This window comes from Asterias rubens, chromosome 8 (assembly GCF_902459465.1).
Source record: "Asterias rubens chromosome 8, eAstRub1.3, whole genome shotgun sequence".
Lineage (NCBI taxonomy): Eukaryota > Metazoa > Echinodermata > Asteroidea > Forcipulatida > Asteriidae > Asterias > Asterias rubens.
This window is the reverse complement of record NC_047069.1, coordinates 18,561,935-18,579,914: the sequence shown is the minus strand read 5'-3', so window position 1 is coordinate 18,579,914 and position 17,980 is coordinate 18,561,935. Positions and strand designations below refer to the sequence as shown.

General features: G+C 40.1%; 1 protein-coding gene across 1 annotated transcript in view; it reads left to right on the top strand.

Annotated features, from left to right (window-relative positions):
* LOC117294068 (gamma-aminobutyric acid receptor subunit alpha-2-like) overlaps nt 1-10,458 on the top strand; it is a 77,894-nt gene extending 67,436 nt beyond the window's left edge. The window contains exons 7-9 of the mRNA XM_033776585.1: nt 554-706; nt 8,325-8,548; nt 9,506-10,458. Coding sequence (XP_033632476.1) covers nt 554-706; nt 8,325-8,548; nt 9,506-9,805 — 677 coding nt within the window. The 3' untranslated portion in view covers nt 9,806-10,458. The remainder of the gene's footprint in view (nt 1-553; nt 707-8,324; nt 8,549-9,505) is intronic.
* Nucleotides 10,459-17,980: the final 7,522 nt, after the last annotated feature.

Below are 17,980 nucleotides of genomic sequence, written 5' to 3'. Positions count from 1 at the left end.
AGCAGCTCTATCAAATTGGTCTTTTGGAAACTACGGTTATGACTCATTCCTGCTTCGGCTTAGGTTCAGATGAATTATTGAATCCCTTGCGGAAACCATACAACTTTGCTGTTTCACGAAAAGGACGAAATCCTATAGGCCGGCGCCAAGTCCAGTTTTTCGAAAAGACAGAAAGTTAAGTAACCATGTGGCTAAATTATCACACTGTATCGCAGCCACTCTAGCTGTGTACAGACTTTGTTCTGTACACATAAGGAAAATCCTATTCTTCAGCACCGTAGATAAAAAGCTGTGAACGTTTGTAAGTCATCATAGTGTGTAGCCTATGTCCACAAAGTGTTTCAATTCACTAATTTGCGTGAACCTCTTTTCTTTTCAGGTCCACATTTCGTAAGACTTTGGTTGACATGGCAGGCTTTTAAAAAAAACTCATCCACTTCCCACGCATGTCCTATAAAAGTTGAACTCTTCTCCCACCCTTCTCCCACCCTCCCTTTGTTTATCACTTGGATGTAGCTAATCAAAGTTGTCATAACTTATTCATTACCAAAAGGTGACCGCACTGTCCTAACGGCCGAGTTCTATTTGGCCCGTAATGCCGGGTTCTTCGTGATCTCCACGTACATCCCCTGCGTGCTTCTCGTGGTACTCTCATGGGTCTCTTTCTGGCTCAACCGGGAGGCTACGCCCGCTCGAGTCGCCCTCTGTAAGTATAATATCCCCCATCTAGACAAGCTAATCGCACAGTCACTCTTCGTACTTAATCTATATTAGTCCCCTAAGGTGTTATAGACATCACAAATGCTCATTAATGTTCCCTTTTTGTGGTTTATATTCAATGCGATGACGAAGAGAACATTCGTCTTCGTATTTTCCACGCTGTGGGCCAAGGATGTTAAGACGCAAATCGCTGTCTGGAGATCATTTTGGTTTCATGCAGAACGGTTTAAATTAAGAGTTTAGATTAATAAAAAGTTTAATGATCTGTAAGTAAACACTGACCTTCCAAACTAGCTTTCTTTGAATATAGTGTAGAGACACGAGAAGGAGGCCGGTATCAATCTCTCTCTAGTTGAATCTATTTTCGTAGTTTCTGTTTGTTTGTTTGTTTGTTTGTTTGTTTGTTTGTTTGTTTTTCTTTTTTTTCTTCTTTTTTTTCTTCTTTTTGAAGTTAATTTCCACTTATCTTTGTTATGTGTTTGTCTTGTTGTGTCCCGTTGTGTATCTTCTTCGTCTTCTTCTCCTTTGTCTTTCTTTTATTCTTTCTCCCCCCCCCCCCCACCACCACCAACTTTTTTGTGTTTTGGGGTTTTTTTTCACTTCCATTTCCTTTTGTCCTCTTTATGCTCTGTTTCTTTTTGGTCATCTTGTTTTCTTTCCCTTATAGTTTTGTTTCTCGTTCTCTCTTTTGTCACTGTGGGTTGTTATTTTGTGCGATGGTTTTCACTAATTTTTATTTCCTTAATGGCCTACTTGGGGGTAAATTGTCTCGCTGATTTGGGGCTAGCAGGAACACTTCTCTCCAATAATATCATCATCGAAGAAACTCCTACCCAATATTCTCCCTTTCTCAATTTCATCTCTTAATCATTTATCTCCATCGGTTACATCCACTGGCAGTCGAATCTTATCACAGGAGCCGCATCCTAAAAACAAATAAGTCCTAAAACAAAGCCGGAATTTTTTTTTGTACTTTCCCCTAACCCCAAAGGGCTTTACTATGCCAACACAAATAAACAAACACTGGACGCCGGCCACCAATTTTCCACTACGCTTGACTCGCCACCGATCTTGATAATTGAGAATTAATTTCATATCTCACGGGTCTTCCCGCCACTAGAGTCAATTACCCATACGTGCGTGAACTTATTATTCGTATAGGGATATAACGTATAAGAATACTATACATGTTCTGCGTCTCACGGAAGAAATTGGTCTCGCGGTAGATTTAAATGGTTAATTACAGACAAAGATCACTTTGCGATGTCAATAATGAGTTGTGCAGTTAATGGATAAAACACAATTTGAAGGCCGAGTCACTTAAAGGTATAACAACAACAATAGCGAGAAAATTAGTAATTAGTGGTCAGGTAATAATTGATGAGATGTTGGTAAGAGTTATTTTGGTCGTTGTTTATTTTGAGCTAGATCTGGTAAGATGAACTAGATGGACCTAGTTCAAGGAGAATAAGGAAAATACGCATTATATGAATGACGTCATATCAATTAATTAATTAAACAACTGTAATCACAACCTTGACTTTGCCTGAGGTCTTTTGGTGAGCAAACGTAAGACACAGCCTTGACCATCCCGCTACAATCCACAATGAGATCAACTTTATATAGGTCTACATTTGCCTTTTCTTATAAAATATTGACGATAATCTTGCATAATAAAACGAAGCAACAGGGTTCAAAAAGGAAAGGTTTTATGAAGTTATAAATAGTTGACAGTGATTGGCAGCATATTGCGCCACAGCACATTGTAAACCATTACATGGTGCTATGTAAAAAGAGTATATCTCATAATTCAAATCGTAGTAGTCCCAGATACCTTGCAGGATAGTGATGAATGTTGAAGCGCCTAGGGGGTCACCAAGTGACGTATATGAGCGCTTTATAAGAAGCCACTACTACTATCAGTGGGTGCGTTCGATTAGCTTCCCCGGGTCGACCCCGGTGTGTGGCATTTTCTTTTTCCAGGACGAACGTGTGCAGATAGTTACCCACGTTCGTCCTGGGAAAAAAACCGCCACACACCGGGGTCGACCCAGGGAAGCTAAACGAACGCACCCAGTGTGTATTCCGAAGACAAAAAACGCAGAGCCAACACAATGCTTATTAGTGTTCCGTTTTGTTCCATTTGTTTCCGGCTGGTGCACACGTTGGTTTTTATGCACAAAATAGAGCCAAGGACGCCCTCTGACGGTGAATCCATCTGAATCCATTTGAAACAGTCAAAACCGACAAATCCAATTGTGAAAAAAAATAAACCACAATGCAACAGTCTCCATGGTAGCACACATAACTCTATCAATATTGTTGACTAACATTGCGTGCAGACGTTTTACTTCAGCCTAATTAATCGAGGGCAAAACGTTCTTCCGCTGCGCGGGTCGTGTTACTTTCACGCCAAAAATTGCAACGTCAAGTTGAAATTTAGAATTAGGCACGTATTGATGGCGTTTAAACCGGCGAGATAACTACCTTCAATTGAAATCACCTGTGTTTGGTGTCAATCACATCATTGTATGAAGATCATTAACTATGCTGTGGCGTGCTAAGCACCTGGTGTTTGTTGTGAAATGATTAGTGGTGTACGGGTGTTATCTTGATAACATAATATCATTTTGTTAGCCATCGAGGTGTAAGTCCTTGATTAGGTCCTTATTTTAATGTGGCTTAATTATCTAACTCGATAACTAAGGTTGTTTCACAGCGTTGTATACCGCATTGTTGCTTTATATCGCTGTGTAATAGGAGACTTTGAGGCGCTAGGTGGCAGCAGTATTATCGAGAAAATGGATTTTACCTGGTATGTCTGCTGCCATCAAGCGTCTTGAAAGTCTCCCAATGCGTAACTACTGACTACTGCTGACTATTGCTGACTATGTTGCTTCTATTGCTATTATTATTAAGTAAAATGATTACATTATTACACATTATTACATGAGGATCAGAGACTATAATGTTGTGGCGTGTTGAGCACTTTGCGTTTGTTTTGACATGATTAGTGATACACGGGTTTATCTTGATTACATAATAACAGTTTATATTATACAACAACATTTGATTCATACTGGCTCAGGGTAATGATACATGTCGATGATTTCGTTAGTCATCGAGGTGTGACGATTCGATTCGGTTCTGATTTTAAAGTGGCTCATAATCTGCCAGTTCTTCGAGAACTTTTTTTTTTTTACTGTGGTGACCCCGTACTGCTGACGCCGTTTTTTTGCATCATCCGCCTTCCATTGCGTTGTATCGTCTCTTCTGTTACTTTGTTGTGTTGCATCTTCGAATTTTACTCAGTCGCTGCGATGTATATAATATTGCCGTACTGTTGCGTTACATTGCCGTAGATATAAGCCTATTATTTTGGTCATATATATAAATGATTACACACCGTAGACTGTACAGTGACGTCACGGGTTAGCACCAAGCTAAATCTTCACTCTGATTTCCATAACACGCCCAATCATAACTCTATACTTTCTGCGTCACTATAAATTTAAAGGCAGTGGACACTACATGTATTGGTATTTACTCAAAATAACTATTATCAAAAATCTTTTCTTGATTACAAGTAGTGGGGAGTGTTTGACAGCAAAAAACATCGTAAGAAACAGCTCCCTCTGAAGTGACGTAGTTTTCGAGAAAGAAGTAATTTTCCACGAATTTGAAATCAAGCGAAGACGAAATTTTGAAAACGAATGCTTCGAAATCAAGCATCTGAAAGCACACAACTTCGTGTGACCATGATGAGACAAGGGTGTTTTTTCTTGCATTAATATCTCACAACTTCGACGATGGATTGAGCTTAAATTTTCTCAGGTTTGTTATTTTATGCAAATTTTGAGATACACCAATGGTGTGAAGACTAGTCTTTGACAATTACCAATAGTGTCCAGTGTCTTTAATAAGGGAGCAGTACAACTTACTCGAACTGCGTGAATATGGGACACCTTTGGTACTATTTGTCAAAAACCAGTCTTCTCACTCGGTGTATCTCAACATATGCACAAAATAGCAAACCTGTGAAAATTTGAGCTCCGTTGGTCGTCGAAGTTGTGAGATAATAATGGAAGAGAAAACACCCTTGTCACACGAAGTTGTGTGCTTTCAGATGCTTGATTTCGAGACCTCAGATGCTTGGTTTCGAGACCTCAAAATCTAATGCTGAGGTCTCGTGGAAAGTTACTTCTTTCTTGAAAACTACGTCACTTCAGAGGGAGCCATTAATTCTCACAATGTATTAAACTATCAACCTCTCCCCATTACTCGTTACCAAGTAAGGTTTTATGTTAAACATTATTTTGAGTAATTACCAATAGTGTTCACTGCCTTTAAATTGAATATAAAGGGAGCAATATAACATACTCGAACTCTGAGAATATTAAACAGAGACTGGAATTCCCAACTTTATTCAGACGGTTGACCCTTCCATGCCACACCAAACTATTGTCTGGATATTTAGGTCGAGCTTATAGACCGAGTCGCGTTTTTAAGGTGTCTATTGCAAGCCTCATCCTTCAAAATTAAATAACAGTGTCTCTGATCTCAAAAAGTGAACATCTATACTTCGTGACCGTGTTTCAAGCTTGTGGATTATGAAGTTGTGGTGTAAACAAGATTGCACATAAATCTCTATATCTCTGCACTTTGCAGCCATTAAGATTTGGACACAAGATACCCATTTCGTAGAACTTGGCTAATTTTAATCTTTTGAACATGAAAAAAGAAATGTTACTTTGTTTGCTTTAAAGCGAACATAAGTGCAGGGGTACCACCAGTCGTGACCGTGTGAAAGGCATTGCGCAGATGGACCTTTTATGCTAAGCAGGGTATTGCTGTCAAACTTTTTTGTGACGTCATAGTAGCTAATGCACAAAAGTGGTGCTTAAAGGCAGTGGACACTATTGGAAAATTACTCAAAATAATTATTAGCATAAAACCTTAATTTGTAACGAGTATATAGTGAGAAGTTGGTGGTATATAAAACATTGTGAGAAACGGCTCCCTCTGAAGTGACATAGTTTTCGAGAAAGAAGTAATTGTCCACGAATTTTATTTCGAGACCTCAGATTTAGAATTTGAGGTTTCGAAATCAAGCATCTGAAAGCACACAACTTCGTGTGACAATGGTGTTTTTTCTTTCATTATTATCTTGCAACTTCGACGACCAATGAGTGAGCTCAAATTTTCACAGGTTTGTTATTTTATGCATGTATGTTGAGAAACACAAAGTGAGAAGACTGGTTTTTTAATAATTACCTAATGTTTGCAGGAAACCGGTCACACATAGCGGGACATATTTGCCGATAATCTAAAGTACTCGGCCAACCCTACTCTCAGCTGTTCTTGGCACTTGGTCCAAAAGTAGGCCATCTTGACTACATCAAAGTTGACCCACGTCTACTTCTCAGAAAACTTCTCCTGTGGCAAACATACTCTAAATATTTGTCCCAAATGTTTAAAAACCGATCAATAAAAGGTATTGACCGTTAGCGATCATAATTTCACCTTTAACAAAGCGAGTCTTGTTTACACTGTCTTAGAATTCGGTGAGGGAGTTTATAGAAATGCAATTGACGAAGTGGTAAAATATATATTAATAACATTCATCAAAATTAATGAAATTTACAAAAATGACATGACGATCATAACGTAACTCTTCAAGAAAAATTCTGATCTGACTTTGGATTTGGAAATGCAACTGATAAAGTGGTAAATTGCTTTCTTGGTTGTGTTTTCCCGCCTTCTTTTGCGTCTTTCAAATAGAGCCGGAAAAATAATAATCTCCGAAGGAACATGATTAATGTCACATACGACAGTGAGACTCCTCGGAGATAAAACTGATAAGGCGATTTAAATAAAACAAAAACTTGTATAATCGCATAATATAAGATTTCAGAACTGGCCATGCCAAATGGCATTATGCCCACTGTCCTGATCGCATTATATTTTCTTAAAAACCTATCGCAGCTTGCCGGTTGGAAATGGATTGAAACACACTCAATATACATTGTTTTTATCAGAACTGTGATTAGCAAAATCCCTGTAATCCAACCAAATTAATATGTCTATGTGAGTGGGTTTATTTTTTTTTAAGTTCCTTATTTCTCATCTGTAACTGACATTTTTTTTACGGAAACAAAACGCACAGTGTCTTCCGGGTAGGGTCAGCCCTGGGGCGCCCTCATGGGGGAAGTCTCACCAGAGAAACACCTTTTGTAGCCGAAGCTTTCCTTTCCATGACCCCATGGCTTTATCCATCTTAGAGGTTACACAAACAAAATCAAATCTGAGAATCTTTATGTTAGGGCAAATTTGTAGCCCGAAGAGGACATCCAAATGAAAAGAAAGAATCGTCAGGACAGGTACCAGACTGTATGTGTGTGTTTCTGCACGCAGCCAGTTTTGCCATGTATAGACCCTTTTCGAAACCACGGCCTCGGCTTTGGATTCGTCTTCAGAATCCGTCCTCTCGTCTGAAGCCCTGAGCACGTGTAATTGTCAAAACAACCGCGGGGCCAAGCTAACCTGAGCCGAATCTGGAGCCGAAGCCGTGGTTTCGAAAAGGGCCATAGACACGTGACTATTATCTCGTGAGACATCCAACGCACAAGTGAGAGTTTGACTGTCACATTGAGAAAGCTTCAGCCATCGGCGATGGCGCTGTTATGCCTTACTTTGTTAATTTACGAAATGGGTTCTTAGTATTATCGTTGGAACAGTGTCCATTCGGGCATGGCATTAGTCTTAAGGCCTCTATACACGCAGATTAGTCGTGTACGTCGGTTGTTTTTCCTAAACTGTATCCATCACTTAAAACAACCTTGTGTCATATTTTTGTTCTTTTTACATTACGACAGTAGTAGCCAAGTATTCCCTCTCAAGTAAATTTGACATTTCATCGAAAAATGGGCCATCTTCTTAGAAATGAGATAATGTCAATTTATTTACACCTGTCTTGACAAATAATTGTAGTAAACGGAAAGATAAAGTGTTTTGCCATTTGGAAAGAGTAGCGTATGAATTTCGCGCCGGGTTGAACGATGCTATTATTATCTGCCCCAAAAGTGTTTGCCTAACACAGGCAGGGGTGGGTGTGAGTGTGTCCCCCCCCCCCCCTTGATCCTTGATGCCTCCACCCCCACCGCTGCTTGGTTCCACCACACATGAGATCTAATCGTATATGCACACATGGATAGTTCGATACATTTAGATAACTGATTTATCCCTCTCTGTAACAACTCTCTCAATATATACACAGGTAGGTATGCGGGTACTTTGCCATCATTTACGTCGCTCGGTCTGAGACATTTATGTCGTCTACGTCACTCTGAGCACATTTAAAACATTACATTCTCTTACTCTGCTGCCACCTAGCGTTGTCAAAACAAATCACAGGACTTCAAATGTAGGGCCTGTACAATTGAGTCCCTTTAGACATTGCTGCATAATGACTGCCCAACAGTACACTGTATTGATTAAAGGCAGGTCAAAGGATTCTTCTATTGCAATATCGCCAGAAAATTTAATTTTGTTGTTCCTAACCCAAAAGATAACACAAAATGACTATTCCGTTTTCAACCTCGTAGGCATAATGACTCTTCTGACCATCACCACCCTGGGATGGAGTTCGAGGGCCGTCCTCCCTAAGGTCAGCTACGCTAAGGCCATTGACTGGTTCATTGTGATGTGTTTTGGCTTCGTCTTTGCGGCCATGGTGGAATACGCTGCAGTGAACTACTTCACGAAGAGACGAGCTGGTATGCTGCCTGGAATGGCTGATGATGATGACGATGACGTGGCACAGGCAGAGGTAACTCTAGACTTGATTTCAAGTCTGTGATCGTGGTTTTTGTCTACATGAACCTGGTTTTTGGATGATTGAAATAGCGCCCTCTTGTGGATTAACCTCCACCGCCATGATTGCAAGTTTGAGTTTGTGCCAATCGAATTGCAATCATTACTTCGTCATCATGAAAAGTTTAACAATTAACATTCCAATTACCATTCAAACTTGGACATTATTGTAAAATAAAACTTAGTCGTCATGGGGGGCTATACATGTTGGTTTACGGGGGCCGAGGGGTTGATTTGCCCCCAAATTTTACACAGATAAAAATCATAAACATTTGATATGCCGGATCAATCTCGCTGTTGTTGTTTTTTTTTTTGCTTTCTCTGGCCATCTTGTTCTACTGGCTGTGCCCGAATTTGCCCTTTGTTTTGCCCGAGTTTGAGTGGGCAGTTGCCCCCTGGAGTGGCTTTATCTCCTTCATAGACGTCATTCTTCATGACACTTTTCCTCTTTAAATTACGTCTGGAACAACTCAAAACAAGTTGGGGCAGTAAAAAATCTGTGGTTTTGGCCAAGGCCTAATTTATGGCTAACTATATTTGGTATTTTTGTTCCCAACATCTTAAGGGCTTGTCCTCCATTATTGTGTATCCTCTTTCGTGAATATAAATTTCTCTTCAGGATAAAATTATCCGGAAAATTATGGAAGTCAGACATTTAATGCTATACTTGATTCAAATAAGGGTATTATATTTTGGGAGATTGACTAAAACTACCCCAATTGGGTATTGTGCTTGACAAGGACCCCATAGCTACTTACAGGCCATGCTCAGGGTGAATCCGAAACTGAAAATTAAAAAACATCTGACATGATACTGAACTGACACTTCAAAAAACAAAACTGCCTGACATTGTTTAATTGTATATCAGATAACCTCTCTCTCTGTCTTTTTGGTTGATTTTGCCGCCCTCCAGGCTGAAACTGTTGAAGCAACCCTCCGTAAGAAGCGTCGGTTTACCCTCTTGAGCAGCTTGACACGTTATAACATCAAGGTGAAGAATGCAGACGAGGCGACCAAGCAAACTTGCCTCATGGACCTACTTAGCTGCTTGTGTGGTAACGCGGAGTACCGGGACGCACGGTTACGGCAGAGCAGGACCTCCGGTAAGCCGTTCAACAGCGTCAGCCGGATCGACGTGGTTTCGCGCGTTATTTTCCCGCTCTCGTTCTTGATTGCAAACGGGTTGTTCTGGTTCGCCTATAAGATCGCTTGAAGACGAATTTACCATGATTGGTAAATTAATTTGGAGGGAATGATAAGGTTAAAATATTGGTTCTAAAGTTCAACTCCAAAAAGTTGGGCAGATTGGGGGAATTTTTGGTGAAACATGCTGAATGAATTGGCACTACAGTCAGAGTGTGTCATTGGAAAGGAAATTTAGCTGAAAGGATACTTTAGATGTTTTCGTTACAAAAATATAGGTATAATAACAAATATGTTTTGAATTTACAAAAATGGCTTCCTTTGCTTGTTTGTGCTACTAATTTTCTGAGGACTAATCTGCGAATTACCCTGATTGTGTGCCAAAGTCCATGCTTGTATCGTCAAAAAAAAACTCAATCGCGTCACAACCCGCCGTGCACATACCAAAATAGTTTAGAGAAATATTTCCGTATAGTCTACAATCATAGTTTTAGTAAAAATCAATAGCATTTATAGGAGAACTGATAAATCACTGTTGCATATTTAGATTCTCGCAATCGATTTAGGTTAATTAATGAACTACATCCTTTTCATCATAACCGTTTTGTGTGTGTTTCAAACAACAGAACATTAGATTCTCGCAATCTGGCCACAGATCTTTTTCTTACGCCGCACCGTTTCCTTGGAATAGTCTTCCTGTGCATACTCGCCAAGCTAATTCTTTACAATGTTTTAAGTCCCTGTTGAAAACTTATTTGTTTAAAGCTGCTTTTTGTAATGTTGCTTATTTGTATCTTGGATCTTTCTCTCATTGTTTATTTAATTGTTTCTCCTTATGCGCTTAGAGGCTTTTTGCATTAGGCGCTTTACAAATGTCTTATTATTATTATTTAACATGAGCACGGACTCTGGTGCTAGTTTGCACAGACTGGCCGATGGTGTGTTCTGAATAATGAATTATGAAATAACTAATTTAAAGGCACTGGACAACTGTTGTAGTTATCAAAGAACAATATTCTCACTTGGTGTATCTCAACATATGCATAATTAATAACAAACCTGTGAAAATTTAGGCTCAATTGATCATCGCGGTTGTAAGAGAATAAGCAAAGAAAAAATACCTTTGTTGCACAATATGTGCTAACTTTAAATTATTTTCTTGCAACTTTTATAACCATTGGAGCCCCAACTTTTACAGATTTTTTTATCACAATTTGTGTATGCATACACGTTGGGATACACCCAGGTGAGACTTTGGCAATTACCAAACGTGTCCAGTGCCTTTAATATCCCTTAAATTGAATTTGGAAAAAAACTCTCAATCTCGAATAATATGAAGGACATTAAACTTGAGATAATGGGGGATCTTGAAGCACGCCATACATTTTAATTACAGTTCCGAACGGGCTCCGAACATTTTAAGCACAGACGATAGACCGTTATATGATGGTACTTAATCCCTCCACATCTTTTTTTTTCCGGTCTGTATGTACGTTGTTTTGAAAAGGAATGCATGGATATTGACGACAGGGGAGCTGTAAATAAAGGAGATTATAAATAATTTATGTTAAATATAGATTTTTCCCATATATTTTCCCATATATTTATTATTAACGTAGAGCTTTGTGTCCAATATAGCTGTGTGGTGTTAATATTTTTAAGGCCACGTTTATGCATTTGTGTCACGAATGGTATAACAAAGGTTATTCAAATTTTGACGACGAGTCCGTAGGCCTGCGTATCGGGAAGCAGTCGTCGGTAACTAACAGAGGAATAGTCGTCGGTATACATAAAAGCTTAATATGCCTGAATGTATGAAAATAAATTAGCTAGGCCTATACAGTATTACAATTAATCATCAAAAAATATTTTCCGTGGCTGAGTTGTAGAACAAAGAGCCATTGCACTGTTTTGTCTACGTACCCAGCATCCCAATAACTCCCTGCCGCTGGTAGATGTTTCCCTCCATCAGAATGTATTTGCTGACAAAAACAAACTTCATTTTTTCTGTATGAGCTATGTTTCACCCCAAAACATTTGAATCTTTAAAAAAAATCTCAGATTTATGAGGGTTTGTGTCAATTCGCGAATGCAGCGGTCATGTGATCAGCTCGCTAAACATGGATGGATTCGACATTCAAATCAAAAGACCCTTGCCGTATTTTTGCTGGTTTTTCAGCAAGTATACACTGTATTCAACTGAAACTTTCACCTGCGAGTTCGAATGTATTCTAGTAAGAAGTTGCCTATAACATAGGCACCATGTTGACAAAAAAAAACAATCTATTGTGACCCTACCTTTAAGTGTATCCTGAAGAATTCAACGCCAATTAAACTCGAGTTGGGAGAGCTAACGATGCTTGAAATGCGTTTTCGGATCAGGTTTTACCGAGCCTTCTAATATTATTGCAACCGTTTTTGCCATGTCGCGTTATTCATTATATCCCAAGGTACACTATTGTGTATTAGTGTGTAATAAATCCGAGTGCTCAATTCGCACTTATCGTATACGTTGGTATTTTCATCTACCTTGGTGAGCAAACTCATGTCTTTATAAAAAACAGAGTATTTAACTGTTTCACAAACAAATACTGTCCGGTGATTGTTCGATTATAAAGTCAAGTAGTGTTAGGTGGGTTCACTGTTTGCTTTATTTAAACCCTGGAGAGGGGAGGATTGGGATGAGTTTCACGAAACAACATGCTGAAGTTACATGCCGAGTTTTCAGGAGGTTTCCGTTGTAGTTTATCGACCGAGATATTGAGCCAATTGTTGGGGGGGGCTCTTTCATTGAGGTGAGAGGGTTTTTTGTGGAAAGGATATGGAATGCAATAATGTATCGACGGCCCGATTGGAGTGGCTCGTATCCGTGATGCAAATGGGACCAATAACCGGCTGGTGACCGAGGTGTGACACCAGGGGTGCATTTTCGCGGCTAGCTGTAACCAACAACTATTTCGGTCAATGGCCAGTGATCAACCAATGGCAAGTTCAACCGAAACAGGGTTCGCTGAGCCCCACCGGGTCTCATCAAAGTCTTGAGTGGCAACGCTAGTTATAAGTTGTAACAGGGGGCGCAATAGTGACTGTTTCGGAGGGACTGGGCAAGTCGACGAATCTCAATCAAACTTTATTCAGATATCCCTTCTTTCGAATTCAAGCTGCGATATCGACGACTACGTTAAATTAAATGAACGTCGTCGAGTAAGACTACATCCAAGACCGCTGTGAAGGGCTGATGCATGATGGGAACATTGAAGGCCTACAGCTGATCGGTTCAATGTGCACACAAAACACTATTGTCCCTTTTCTAAAGAGCTTCCTTGAGGGGTCCATTTTTGTTGTCGGGACTTCACCAGAGCTCTTCCATAAGCCAACATAGACAGACACACACTGGTGGTAATGAATACTGGGCTCAATGGATCGTGTATGAAACGATCTTGTGAAACAAAAAATGCAAGAAAGAATTTGCAATCGAGACGTACAAAGCAAATAATGAATTATTTGTCATGCAAGAGCTGTAAACAATATATTATTATTGATATAGTCGAATCTTTGATATAGTCGAATCTTTCGCTAACATGGAAAGAGGTGACCGGGGATATTTAGGTATGGAATAGTTCAGTGCGCGCGTGCATACGTCAACCCATCCCCATCCCACCACCTTCGATTGAGGCACTGGGACCATTGAGCTATACAGCTCCACGCTGGGACCGAGCGAAACTCCAGGTTGCATGTTCACAGCCTACCTTTTCATCGCAGTAATGTTTAAAATGTCTAGCCATTCCTAAAACTATTGGAACTTTGTTGAGGAAAACCGCTCACAAACGTTAAAGCTCATTTTGGTACTGGTTTATCTTCAGCATATGGCTGTCATAAAGACCTTCCCTTGCGTGGTTGCGCAAACTCTGTATCGAAACTAAGGGTGCGTTCGTCCGGTGTGTAGTTTTTTTTCAGGACGAACGTGTGCAGATAATTACCCACATTCGTCCTGGAAAAAAAACCGCCACACACCGGGGTCGACCCAGGGAAGCTAAACGAACGCACCCTAAGTGACTTCCCCCTAATTACGATTCACGCGAACAGACGGTAAATTTGGCGGGAAATGCTGCGCGGCACTTTTCTGTTGCCCTCCAAAGAAGCGCTGCATCATTAAAGGCACTGGACACTCTATTGTAATTACTCAAAATATTTTTTAGCATAGAAACATTGGTCCGATAACGAGCAATGGAGAGCCGTTTATACTATAAAACATTGTGAGAAACCGTTCCCTCTGAAGTAATGTAGTTTTCGAGAAAGAAGCAACTTACTTGGTAACAAGCAATGAAGAGCCTCTGAAGTAACGAATTTGATTTCGAGACCTAAGAATTAGATTTTGATGTCTCGAAATCAAGCATCTGAAAGCACACAACTTCGTGTGACAAGGGTGGTTGTTCTTCCATTATTATTTTGCAATTTCGACGACCAATTGAGTTCAAATTTTCACAGGTCGTAATATTTGATTCATATGTTGGGATACACAAAGTGCGAAGACTAGTCTTCGACAAAATTACCAAAGGTGTCCAGTGCCTTTAACGGGTGCATCTTCATTAACTATGCACATGGATAGATAAATATTCCGCAGCACACTGGAGGTTGTTTGTACAGATTAATAGCCCCGGCTTTGTATTGTGCCAGGATAAACAACAAGATGCCTTGGAATGCTCACGGCCTCGACGCACGAGTGCGAAGATAAACAGGGATGCTCCGAAGTTGCGTTTCTACTCGACAAATCCGACCCGCGCGCTCTAGCGTGGTGTGTTTGTTTGTGTTGCACACGCGAGAAGTATGTTGCTTTGTTAACCGCAATTTAGATACTTCTATTCGTCACTGCGGGAATGTGGATTTCATTTACTTGACAGCAGTGGAAATACAAAGAGAAAAGTGTTTTTGTTTTTTTGTTTTTGTTTTCATTATCGGTCATTAAGGTTTCCTGGTCGCTTTTACTATCATTATCTGCAGGTCAAGGTATGACTAGGGTTGGGGAAGGGTTGGGTTTTGGGGTTGTGAAAGGGAAATGTTTAGTGCCATAGACGCCGCATGCAAACCAGATCATTTTAAATGTAACAAGATGCACGTGGGTTCTTTGGCCGATAAATGGCATGTATGATAAACTTGTTTATTAAAAGTGTTAAGCAAGTGTAAACACCATTACCATTGTTAAAGAAAATCGCTCCAAGTAGTCGTTTACCAGCCGTACCTCACTGGTAGTCTATAATCAAGTCATAACATAATCTCACCAGTATATGGGCGTCTTTGCATGTGCCAATTTTCATTGAGCTGCTGTATAAAATACTGTTTTAGGCCTACGGTTTTCTGCTCAGCAAGAATAAGCAGGATACATGTAACATATATTTCGGCTGGTTTTGTTCTAGTTAGCATTTGCTGTTTACCCATAATTTATTGTTAGTTCTCTATTAAGTGGGTTCTGGGGCGCCTTGGTGTTGACAGCCTCAGTGAACAGCGAGGATGCTGTATAGCGCCCTCTCGCGACTCATACTGTCTACGCATGTGATGCTATTTTACAAAGAAACATTTTTGTTTTCTCAAAACTATTATGAAGTTATGTGTGATCAAAATCGCCCGTGCATTGTTGTTTATTATACCAATAATACGATAATACAGTTTTAATTTTATAATGTATATTTTCAGCCGGTAGGCCGTTGTATGGGGATAACCTTAGGCACCGGTCGCAGCTGTGGCAAACAAAAATACGTCTGTGCTAATTTAAATTTAAATGTTTTACTTAAATTACCTAAAAGATAGTAAATACCAAGAGCTGGAATTGCATGGAGAAAACGGAAGCCCATGGCCCAGTGGCGTAAACCAGAGGGGCGATTAACGGTTGGGTTTAAAGCATCTTGCTCAGAACTTTCCCCCTTCACCACCCTATCGAAATACGCATAACATAACAACAATTTTGTATGGTTTCGATTCTTTTGAATGGTTCTCAATACACTTATTTACCCCCCCCCCCCCTCCTTTTGGAGGTGCCCCTTTATGGCCTCTTGGTGTCCTGTGTTGTTAGCCTTCATGTCCCTTCAACAAAAATTCGGCTGAACTCTCATAATGAGGAAGTGCCATTTTCCGGACCTTGCCGGTGTCCCAGGGAATTCTGTCCGTCGGAGATTCGGTCCCCGATACGCGAAATTAACGTGGGCTTGAGAAGGATGATTCAAAAGAGGGCACTATAAAAAAAAAAGATTGTACGTAGTTTGCCATTACGGGGGGACAGAATCTCCAGCCACACCCCTCTCAAAGATGAAATTCGATGCCCGTCCTTATTTTTACAGGGTTAGTTAATAATTTGTATGTACACATGTTTTTTAAATGCAGTGGACAGTGTTGGTAATTACTCAAAATAATTGTTAGCATAAAACCTTACTTGGTAACGAGTAGTGGGGAGCTGTTGATAGTGTAAAACATTGTGAGAAACGGCTCCCTCTGAAGCAATGTAGTCTACAAGAAAGAAGTAAATTTCCACGAATTTGATTTCGAGACCTCAGAACTAGATTTTGAGGTCTCAAAATCAAGGATCTGAAAGCACACAACTTCGTGTTACTATCTCGCAACTTCGACGACCATGAGCTCGAATTTCCACAGGTTTGTTAGTTTATGCCAAAATATGTTGAGATACACCAAGTGAGAAGAATGGTCTTTGACAATTACCAATAGTTTCCAGTGTCTTTAAGAACTATTTTTGTTAGCCTTGTCCTGGAGTGTCCTGTATAAACACCCTTGTTGCATCACCGTTGCAGTAGTGTGCTTCCACCTAACCCTATTATAGCCCAAAGGTTTTACTTAATTACTGTAATCATTATAGCTGTAAATATAATAAACACAGTTTTTATAAATCAAATTCGTAGGAATGTAGCTGTGTTGATTTTGTTTGTTCTGCGTGTGCACAATGTTCAAGGAAAGGGTGACCATATCGAGGAAAGTTGTATAATAAATTGAAGCGTTTCCTGAGGGCAAACCTGTGTGTAGTAAGGATTTAATAATGTTTGTAACCAATAGAGGGCGCCGTGCATATTTTACAGTCCGTCTGCACTGGGGGGGGGGGGTGGGGGGCTGCATCACACTAAATAAACTCCCATAAACAAGCAATGCTAAATATATGCCAAATTACTTGATGGTTTCTTGGGGAGGGTCTTATTTGACGTCGGATGTTACCATGGTAACCAATGATTGAATATGCTCTGTGTCAGATGTTTAGTTCCGTTTTGTTTAAAGACAGTGGACACTATTGGTAAATGTCAAAGACCAGTTTTCTCACTTGGTGTATCTCAACATATGCATAAAATAACAAACCTGTGAAAATTTGAGCTTGATTGGTGGTCGGAGTTGCGAGATAACTATGAGAGAAAAAAACACCCTTGTCACACAAAGTTGTGTGCTTTTAGATGCTTGATTTCGAGACCTCAAATTCTAAACTTGAGGTCTCGAAATCAAATTCATGGAAAATTACTTCTTTCTCGAAAACTACGTCACTTTAGAGGGAGCCGTTTCTCACAATGTTTTATACTATCAACCTCTCCCCATTACTCGTTACCAAATGAGGTTTTATGCTGATAATTATTTTGAGTAATTACCAATAATAGTGTCCACTGCCTTTAACATTGCATGCACTTAATTGGTATCACAGCATGCAAAAGAAAGATCGCATCATCCTATAGACCATTTCGCAAATACTGGGGCGCGCGCGTAAAGCTTGGAATTAGGTGCATTGTGGTCTAGCTGGTATCCAAATTTGATCCATATCTATCCCACAATGCACCTCATTCAACAGTCTGCGCTTGCGCATTGGTATTTGCGATAAGGTCTATGTGCATGATGTGATAGCGCCCTCTTTTGAATCATCCTCCTCGAGTCAACTCGTATTAACTTCCCAATAATATTATCAAGACAGATTTTCCGGAGAGTCGAGACTGATTTTCCTACGACACCGATACTCGTCGAGTTGCCCCCCCCCCCCCCACCCCGGTCCGCCTAAAATTCTCAAGGGTGTTTCACATCGCCTGATCCTTGCTATTCTAAAAAGGGCGTTCCCTTCTGCTACCATTTACATGTTGTGCCTAATAGATGTATTTCCAGTACCTGAATGGGCAATGTGCTCCAACGGCGGAACAGGGAATCACCTTCACTTGTCAAAGCTTACGAAGTTCTTTTACAAGAACTTATGGGTGTTTATTTTCTCCTGAAGGGA